The sequence below is a fragment of the Oenanthe melanoleuca genome, chromosome 1A (genome assembly GCF_029582105.1).
Source record: "Oenanthe melanoleuca isolate GR-GAL-2019-014 chromosome 1A, OMel1.0, whole genome shotgun sequence".
Classification (NCBI taxonomy): domain Eukaryota; kingdom Metazoa; phylum Chordata; class Aves; order Passeriformes; family Muscicapidae; genus Oenanthe; species Oenanthe melanoleuca.
In genome coordinates this window covers 55760923-55771654 of record NC_079334.1, presented here as the reverse complement: position 1 = coordinate 55771654, position 10732 = coordinate 55760923, and the positions used below count along the sequence as shown (strand labels likewise).

The window sequence follows — 10732 nt, the reverse complement described above, 5'->3', positions numbered from 1 at the left end:
GGCAATGGCTGCCCCAGGGATGGTTTGCAGCCTCCCAGCAGCACCACAGGGCCCTTCGGCGGGGCCTCCTCCTCCCTGGGAGCAGCAGGGTAACTGCCCCCAGAGAAGGAAAGGGTGCAACAGCAATTGACAGACAAAGGGGAAGGATGCAGGAAGCCAAGTGAGGCAGCTGATTGGGAAGAGGCAATGCTCTGCTTGCTGCTGCCCTTCTTCCACGGCTGGTGTTTCCATACAGGCTGCTGCCAAAGCCATCGCCCTTTCCCAAGGGAGTCATGAGTGTCTTGTCCCAAGTGAATTGATTTGTCTTTCAGGTCCAGCTTGTGTGTGAATTTTAGGACAAGAGAGCACTTTCCTCTCCATCCTGCTCTCTCTCAGGTATTTTAGGGGCAAGAGGGGGAGCGCTGTTGTTGCCCTTGGCCCTGCCTGATGAGCTGTTGTGTGTAAAAGTGACAAACGCATGAGGAGGGATGCAGAACCACTCAGGGAATCTTGGCAGCAGCACAACTGCACTCCTTCCCTTCCCTTCCCTATAACTCACTTCCATCATCTCAGCAAGTGAAGGCACCCATTTACAAAACATATTCTATATGAATCTTTCCCCATGGTGTTTCTTTTCCCAAGTTATCTTTAGTCTAATGTTTTTCAGTGTACTAAAGTTTGATTAGCATTAGTACAGCCATTTGAAGAGTGTTCAGAGTATGTATTAGGAGTCTAAAATTAAAAATTAGTCAAGATGTTTTTCTTTCTAATATTACTAATTCGGCTAGGGTGTTTATAGAATCTGATAAGTATGCATAATTGCTTCCTGTAACAACACTAGATTAAAATCTTCATGATAAATTATATCTGTATTTTAAGTTTATGTGTCTCTACAGCTAATATGACAGATGACAGACTGAAAATTTATTTAATTTCATCACTTCAAATATTAATTTTTATTTTCAACTCTATCTCATGTACATGTTGAACTTGCTAGTACTATGTCTAAGATGTAGTTTCATGTATAACATAATCAAATCCCTTTTACATTTGTTTTTTTAATATATTATATTTCCTATATCACCCGTACTCTTACATTTTTACTGTATTGTCTAGATTTAAAAGGAAAAAGTGGGATTTTCTTTCTCTTTGACTTATTTTATCTGGTAGTTAGCCATTATTTGTAACTACTGTACAATCAAATAAGAGAGAGGGAGGTCTTCTGATGGGTGACTCGAGCACTTAAGTTAGGTCCCTACTCTATGTTCCAACACACCCAGAGAGGAAGCAGCTAATTTAGACAATGAAATTGTGAATTCAAAGTGTGTGCCAGCTCTGTCTGCAGCATTATTGTACCCTGAAAGTTTGAAGATGCTTCTTTCCCCAAACATGTTCCCTTGAGTGAAGACACTGCTTACATAAAATCATACTCACCAGAGACAGTGAGAAACAGAGAGAAGATGTGTTTCCAAGAAATTTCTTAGAACTAACTGCAAATAGTTCTCATATTTCTTAATTAATCTTCCCCTTTCCAGCAAGTGTCCTACTCTAGTGCTCATTATAAAAGAAGGAATTACTAAAGAGATGAATATTAAGCTAAAAACCCTAAGAAACCCAAACTGGTGAATCTCACAGTTAGCTTTAAATATTTTACAACATTACTGACTTTTTAAATGTTAATTTAACATACTTTGATTTTTTTGTTTGATCCTGATATCTAGCATTAGATAATGAAATTCATCTGTAGAAAACTGAATAAAAGATGCAGGGAAACGAAAATGCTTTCCCATCTCTATTCAGGGTGAGAATTTCTGGCACTTTTAAATACCAGGATACACTTATTTAGATCCCTAAATATTGACCTAATTATCTAAGGCTAGGAATGCATGACTAAAAAAAGCCTGACTCTGTTCCAAGTGGAAGATCTTCTTTGGCAAACGCAGTGTTTAAACTCTGTTTACAGAGTTGCATGGCCTTCTTCCAATGCCAATCCCTTCCTTGAGAGATCAGCTTATAGAGAAATAAAGCAACACTGACCTTGTGGTGCTTTATAGTAATCTGGATGATGGTTTTGCCCTAAAGAGTACTTTTCAAAAGATGACTGTGATATTGCAAAATCTTGACAGAGTCTGAGGAAGTTCAAAACAGAAGACAAAGCTTGATTTAAGAACAAAGTTTCCCCTTTTAAAAGTAGTTCCTCTTGAAAGACAGACGTCTTTCAATTAATTGGATGAAAAGTCCTGTTCACTTTTAAAGGGTGGAGAGAGAGAAGATTGTAGAGAGGCTAAATAGTTTCCAAACACAGCAAACTGGCCAGCTCAGAGAGAAGTACCTAATCTACCTGGGTCAAAATTCAATGCCCAGCTGGGAAGAACAGGGGATTGGATCCACATGACAAACCACCAGCCAGAACAGTACCACTGACAACAGTAGGTTGATACTGCTATATGAAGCAGATGCCATTCTTAGAAGGTATTATTTAGATGGAATATTTTTTTTATAGAATGGACCCTCAAGACAAAGTGCCGTCCCTGGCTTGATGGAGAACAGTGCACGAGATCTGTTACAGACTTGCACTGAAAACCTCACTTTATAAAAACAGTATTTCTACAAAGATTAACAAAGACAAAAAAATCGTCTGTAGATGTGCCAAACTCCAGCTAGGAACAGAGTCAAAAGGAAATCAGAAGAAAGAGCTAAGAGAATTAAATCCTTACAAGGGGTTAGGAAAAAGCTGAAGGATACCAGACATGAAGTAAAGAGACAGTCTGAATCATAGCAAAAACAAGATAACAGAGGGGAACACAAACTTAGAGAAAAATACAATTAACAATTACAACAGGCCAGAAAAAAAATGGGAAACAACTAGGCAAAGTAACCAAACTACTAAATAATTTTTCTTCACATCAACTAGGGGCAAAAGCTTGCTAGAAAGGCTAAAGGGACAACTGATGGCCAAGGAACAACAGGGGCGCTCAGAAGAGACACGGATGTTATGGAAAAGAAAAGTTAGGCTTTTTGCATCAGTATTCATTGATGAGGAAACTGGGGAGAACTTCATGCAGGAATCCTTCCTGAGGAACTCAGTGAGGATCTGTCCAAAGAGAAAATAACAGCAGATGAGGTCAAAATGATAATATCAAGGCAGAATGAAGACTAGCGAAGCACCAGGACTAAATGGTATTCAACGAAGAGTTCTATAAAGCAGCACTGTGGAAAGGACCACCTGAATTTGGAGTAATCTTGGAGACTAGAGGGTAGTAAATGAGACACAATTTAAAAAGTAAGAATTTTGTGGCAATCCAGAAAGCTCAATTCTGCACAAAAAAATAACGGGAATTATATAGTAGGCCAGCATGTGAAAAGCCAGTGGAACTTCTATAGATGGAAGTTGCTGTAGAACACATGTAGAAAAGAGTGATTTCTGCTGTCTTGATGGATTTAATTAAGGATGCTAACTATATTTGTTACTGAAGGTTTTAAGAAAATTAAGAAGTTGTGAAATAATATGGAAGGTCCTGCCATTGAATAAATTGAAAAGGGGAGAGAAGAGACTATTTAGTCCTTGTTTTCATGCATTCAGCCACTGGGAACTGATATGGAATAGAGGCTGACAAACTCTTAAGTGTTATGGGAAAGTTGGCGGGTGAGGGGAGAGGGGATGAGAGTGAGCAAAAGTGAGCTCTGCTGTCAAATGTCTCTTCCAGAACAGTCATAGATGGACATAAAGTAGAGCTTGTGGGAGCCAGGGTTAAATTAAGTAGAAAGGAGTGTTTCTTCACATAAGAAATGAGAAATAGCTTGTCAGATGTTTCTATTTATGTAAGAGTTTACAGGATTTCAAGAGACTGAACAAGTAATTGTAAGAGTAATTGTAAGGAATGTTTAAAAGAAAAACCTCCCAGTCTCACAAAATTCTCACAGCTTAAAATAGCCAGAGGCTGGGAGAGTATGAAGCTGGAGCATCACATTAAATTGCAATTTTTTTCTGTCTTGGGTGACTGCTTAGAGCTACTGTTAGAGACAGAACACTGTACTTGGTAAAGCACTGGCCTATTTGCTTTTTAATATTTAGAAGTTTCCCAAGTAAGAGTTAATAAGTAAACTGCAGTAGATGATCTTTTTGGTGTCATACCAGCTGCAAACCTCAAATAAATTCTTGAGGCATAACAAAAGGATGGCAACAAATCCCATGTTGGGGGTGCAGGAGTAAAAGAGATGTTTTTTCTGGATTTATTCCTGCCTGCACTTTTACAGATAGAACACTCTGCTGTGGGCAGTGCCAGTATCACCATTGTTAAGTGACACAAGCTACATGATTTCACCACTTATACCTGTACTCTTGTACTTGGCATGCAGCTTGTTTAAAGAGTTTACTATGCACTTGAGAAAAGGTTTAATAGCATTAGAATTTTCTTCAGATGATCTGAGAATAGAAACCTTTACACATTTAAAGCAAAATCTGAAAAATATACATAATGTATTTGTACTGAAGGCATAAAAGACAGACTTCCTGGTTCAGCTGAATTATATGTATGGAATAAGTTTAACAAGAAAGAGAAATCTAGATATTAAAGGTTTAGGAATTAAATCCTAAATATTAAAAGTGAAATTCCTTATCTGAGAACATCACTTGACAGTTTACCATGCCTGGAGTAGCTGACATTGACCTCTACCCTTGCCTATTTCCCTCTCCCTCTCACTTTGTAAAGGAAAAACAATTTGTTTATACTTTTTTCTAGATCTGTATTCTCTCTAGAATACTACTGTTCTCAGAAGTCAGAACTGTTAGTGCTCAGTCTGCTATTGACTGTCCTGTCAAGAGAGATTACTCAAACCCCTTATAAATTATTAGAACCTACAAGTCATGCAGGCTTCAAATTTACAGCAGCACATGTATATCTTCCTAAAGACAGAGTAAGTGAAAAAGGACTTCTGGTGCAGGAATGCACCACATTTACACCATCCCTGTGATGCTTACACTCAGGAGCCAAGCCAGAATAGGATCTTCCTGTTTCCCCTCTCTTCTCTTGTGATAACATAGCTCTGCCTAGTCTGGGTACCCCTACAGTCTCATTAGAACCAAAAGAGTTGGAATCAACTGCTTGGTAGGATCAGGCCAGTCTCACACTGACACTTCAACAGGCTTCCACATCCGTGACATCAAAATTGAAGCTTCTGAGATCTCCAGATTATAAAGGATTTACAGTGCCTGAATATTCTGCTGAGGTATATGAATATGGCCAATAGCTTCTCTAAATAAACAGATAATTTCTGCTGACACAAATTTGAAATCAAAGGTCAGGATATCTTATCACCCTTTTCTGATAAAAACATCAAATTTGCCATTGGTGTGCCTTGATGTTGCAAACTAATTCTGTGGGTGTATTTCTTTACTTATGTAAGTGATGACATTAAAGTAAATAAAAAGTTTGGAAGTACTTCAGAGAAAGGTATTTACTGAATAATGGCTTCCATGTTCATACTCTGTTGAATGTGACTCAAAGGAAATCCTTCTATTCCCACACCACTATGCAAACATACAGCTCAAAATTAAAGAAAAAAACAGATGTACCCAGCTTACCATATTACAGTACATCATATTTTGGACATTATTTACAGTTCAGTATTAGTAACTGAAAACAACCACTGATTGATGCTACGTGTTTCACATACATTCATCCACATGGAAACCACTATGTACTATACGCATGACCTACACACCTCTAAATCTTAAAGGTCCTAAATAGCAATTATTCAAAACACAGAATTTATATCTATTTTCCAATGCTTTTATTTTTTTATTTTGTTGTCCTTATGACACAGTGGATAATTCCATAAGCAGCAAACAAATTTCAGTTTACTGCAGGCTGATGTTACAGCTACTGTACCCTCTGTTAGGATCATATAAGACATCAGATAAATGCTTAAAAAATTGCACATTATTTTTTCAAACACTAAATCAAATGGTAGAATAAAAAAAAGATCAATGAGTAATGATTGATTAAGATTATCTCTTGTGTAATAGCCTGCATGTTCCAATCCCACTACCTTTTTCACAACCACAAGTTGTGCAAGGATGAAGTGCTGGTGTGGAAGACAGTGGGCACAAAATAAGATAAAGAGGCATCAGCTGTCACGATTACACCCTATTCCTGCATATACAAACATTCATGGACTTTAGTCACCCTGATGCGCATTGCTGCCATATATTATTCTTCCTCCTCAGCTATTGGTTACTATATTTTAAAAATGCACACATTTTAATGCATTTGATGAAAACTAACCATATGACTAAAACCAATCATTTGACAGTAAAAAACAAGTTTCAGCTACTCGAACTTACTTGATTTCCAGAATATTATTATAAAGTCAGTAGAAAATGTGAAGGCAACAGGGCACTGAACCAATGTTACTGCAGTTTTGGCTCTTATTTTTCCAGTAATATTGAGAAGCGTTACTATGACTAAATGTAGTAAAATTCCTGCCTTCAGCAGTAAAAAAAAAAAATCTAATACCTAAGGCCATGCTCCACAAAGAGGAGTTTGTGCATGGATTACTGAGCAGGATTGTGGCAGAGCAAAACTCTTGAGACAGCAAGAACAGAAGAAAGGGGGTATTTAAAACAACAGTTCAGTCTTTTCTTCATCCTTTCAAAAGAAGGAAATACATTCCTTTTATCGACTGAAACCCTGTGCAGTTAGATTAGCTTCACTTAAATGTTCCCACAGATCTGACTGTGGGGTATACATCTGCACTAACCACCAAATCACCAGAAGTTTCGGTCATCCAGGATCCTGTGAAGTGAAAGGTCAGCAGATACGCAGAACCGAAAGAGATCTGTGAACTTTCCCCTTGGTAAGAAAATGCTAGAGTAATGCAATATTGCAAATAGCTGTGGTTTGGCAAAAACTAAGAATATGCTGTGCTACACACAAGCATCCAGTGGAGAGCATGATGAAAAAAATAACAAGTCAGAAGCAAAGCAATTCTTAGCCAGTGTACCTTGTATCTTTCTGCACTGAAAAACCTATTTTACTGACAAAATAATCTGCAGTGAAATCAGGCTTACCTACTACATGTCTTCTGTACTGCACTAGTCAGATTTTGACATTTTCCAAGCTTTGAGCTATGAATTTAGGAAAATAAAAAAGACCTCTATCCAGATCTCTGGCTTGTGCTCACTGGCAAGAATACACTTAAAGACTACCCCGTATCCTCTCTACCTAACTGTCCAGACCACTGTGGGCAGAATTTTTGCAACCTCCTAGGAAGAAATGAGAAATAGATCTTCCTTACTTCCTTCTTGTCCTGCCGGTCTTGGCTTACTTTTTAGAAGGCATCTGATATTTTGGGAAGTGGGGTCTGACTTTTAAAAGCAAACCTCACTTGTTCTCAAATCAATTATATTATTCCTTCAGCCTGACGCTTGTGTTGCTGTCTAAACATCACTGCATGCTGTTCAACTGGGGGGTTGTTACAGTAATGTGACTTATTTAACACAGCATTTGTTGAGTTACTTTGAGGCAGGAGGCTTCACTCTCCATTTTTAGGGAAAAACTGGGCTCCTCACCACTGCCATAAACGCCTAGTATCATATATTAAAAACATACTTTTATATACACATTCTAAAGTATATGCTTTATAATATACTGTCTTACACAGCTACCTTAGTACTATATTTTCAAAGTGTAAAAGGACCAGAGGATGTAAGTACTCTGATTCTCCTCCTGCAATTTCAGTACCTTTTCCAAAAAGGTGAAGCAACAGAAATAAGTAATTAAAAAACCAGAAAAATAAAGCAGCAAGACTGCTGCCTTTACTGTAGATTCCTCTGTGTGAAATTAGCCGGGTTTTACTGCAGAGGCCGTGCGACTCGGTCGGGGTTATTTTGGGCCAGTAACGCTGCCAGCACACAATACCGGTTTCCTTTCGCCGAGAGGACAGGAAATAAATTACCAGCAGTGTGCAGGCGCTGCCCGGGAGACGCCGAGCTGCCCGGCTCCCTCCCGCGGCCGCCCGGCCGGTTTCCGAACCGGGGCTACCCGAGGCCACCGGCCGGGCTGCGCCGCCCTCCGCCGCGCCGCTCTGCCCGGGCCCCCGTGCCGGGCTACGGCCCAAGCCCCGGGGAGCCTCGGGGGTGCCGGGGGTGACGCGCTGCCCATCCTCCCGGGGCTGCCGAGCTCCCCCCGGCACTGCCGCCCCCGTCCCGCTCCCCCCGCGCCGCTGGCGAGGCCGGGGCCGGAGGCGGAGCCTGCTCCGCAGGGCAGGCGGAAGGAAAGGGCCGGCCGCAGCCTGGGGCGAGCCGGCGCGCTGCAGGGCCGGGCGTCGCGGACCCACTGACCGCCGGGGGATCAGCTGGGCGGCCGGAGCCGAACGCCGGGGGACCCGCCGTGAGCCGGGAGCCGAGCGCCGGGAGAGCGGTGCTGCTGCTGCTGCCGCCGCCGCGGCCGCGCCCCGAGCTATAGCGGTTGTGGCCGGGGCGGCGGCGCTGAGCGGCCGGGCCGCTGCCGGTGCCGGTGCCGCCCCGCGCGGCGCAGCCAATGGTGGTCGGCGGGGCGGGCTGCGCCGCGCGGGGCTGCGTTGTGCAACGCGCCGCGCTTTGAAGGCACCATCACCCCTGGGAGGCAGCGCTCACTCGGCATCTGTCACGGCAGGGCGGCCGGCGGCGGGCCGGGCCCAGCGCCCCGATGAAGACCCGGCGGGACCGGCCTTCCCAGCGGGCATGAGCCACCCGCGCTAGGAGCGGCTCGTAGCGGTGCCCCGGCGGGCAGGATGGCCCACATGCTGCATGCGGCAGCCCGGCGGGTGCAGTGGAGCAGGGCGGGCGCCGCGAAGAGGGCTGCGTGCCTGCTGGCCGCGGCGTACGGGCTCAAAATCCTCTACCCCATCATCCGCGGGCGGGCGAAGCGGGCGGGCGGCAGAGGCGGCGCGCAGGATGAGGGGAGCCGGGCGGTCCCGCACGGCGCCGGCGGCCGCGGCAGAGCCTCCCCGGCCGTGGACGCGGAATTCTTCAAGCAGCTGCTGGAACTCCGCAAACTGTTCTTCCCGAAGCTGGTGAGTGCCGAGCTGGGCTTGCTCTGCCTCCACTCGTTTGCTCTGGTATCCAGGACCTTCCTCTCCATCTATGTGGCCGCCCTGGATGGAAAAATTGTGAAGAGCATTGTGGAGAAAAAGCCCAGGAGCTTTGTCTTCAAATTAATCAAGTGGCTGATGATTGCAATCCCAGCCACTTTCGTGAACAGCACCATACGGTACCTGGAGTGCAAGCTGGCCCTCGCCTTCCGCACTCGCCTGGTGGATCACGCCTATGAGACCTACTTTGCCAACCAAACTTACTACAAAGTGATCAGCATGGACGGGCGGCTGGCCAACCCGGACCAGTCCCTCACCGAGGACATCATGATGTTCTCGCAGTCCGTGGCGCATCTCTACTCCAACCTCACCAAGCCCATCCTGGATGTTGTGCTCACCTCCTACACCCTCATCCGCACGGCACGGTCGCGGGGGGCCAACCCCATCGGGCCCACAGTCCTGGCTGGCCTCGTCGTCTATGCCACGGCCCGCGTGCTCAAAGCCTGCTCGCCCAAGTTTGGCAAACTGGTGGCTGAGGAGGCTCACAAGAAGGGCTATCTGCGCTTCATACATTCACGTATCATTGCCAATGTGGAAGAGATTGCCTTTTACCGAGGGCACAAGGTAAGGAGGAGAGAAATTTGAAGCACTGTGGTCGCTCCTGTGCAGCCGGAGTGGACCCTTGCTTCCCCCCGATGCCCTTCTTGAGCACTTGGGTCCCTCTGACATTTAAACTTGTTTACAGCTTGGCACTTCCCATTTCTTAGGAAATGCCATCTCACAAGCAGTGTCTGGGGGAAGCAGATCACAGTTCCCTTGAACTTTGGCAATGTTCTGGTTTTGCAGATGAATCTTATGCTTATCTAGAAAAGTAATCTGCATCACTGCTTTCCCCCCACCCAGTTTGTTCTGAATAACTTTTCCAGACTTTTGTTTTTCTAACTATGTGTATGAACCACCATAATTAATTCCACAGAAGTAGAACCACGGCACACCAGAAAGTCTGGGGGGAAACTCTGTAATGGCTCAGAGCACACTAGAACCTTTGACACTCTTTCACATAGCCAAGCAAAGATATAGTCACCAGTCTTAAAATAGCATAAGTACTGTACTTCTGCAATCACAGTTACATAAACTAAAAGCTTGTTTTAAAGCCACCTTATTAAGGGACTCTTCATATTTTTATTAGAAGTGATTTTTGGCTGTAATACCTTTTGAACACAGTTGGGGAAAAAAGTTGTTTCATGTAAGGTGAAAATGAGAGCTAGAAACCAGCCTGAGGTATTACTCTTTCAGTTCAAGCAATGATTATATAACATTAATGATTTATTTTTGTAGACACAATCATTCTCAAAAGCTGCCTATAATAATGTCTTAAGTGCAACTAAACTAAACGTTTTCTCTATTCCTACATACATACTGTATTGACTTGCAACTGTCTTTGACTTGTTAAACCTCCTGGGATAATTCTCTCTTTCCCCAGACTGCTTGCAAAAATAAGCAGCATTTCAGGAATCAACTCTGCAGCTTTAAGTCACTGAAGATAATTTTCAGTTGCTGTGAAACTCTACAGCTGCAGCTTTATTAAAAGAATGTGAAATCAATCTTATTTTGATAGAATCAACTCTTGTTACTGCTATGTTGTTCTTGTATATATTAGAGATCTCAAAAGAGTTGA

At 43.4% G+C, this 10732-nt stretch overlaps 1 protein-coding gene across 1 annotated transcript in view; it reads left to right on the top strand.

Moving 5' to 3' along the window:
* Positions 1 to 8600: 8600 nt before the first annotated feature.
* ABCD2 (ATP binding cassette subfamily D member 2) overlaps positions 8601 to 10732 on the top strand; it is a 41029-nt gene continuing 38897 nt past the window's right edge. Inside the window, exon 1 of the mRNA XM_056482046.1 lies at positions 8601 to 9678. Coding sequence (XP_056338021.1) covers positions 8755 to 9678 — 924 coding nt within the window. The 5' untranslated portion in view covers positions 8601 to 8754. The remainder of the gene's footprint in view (positions 9679 to 10732) is intronic.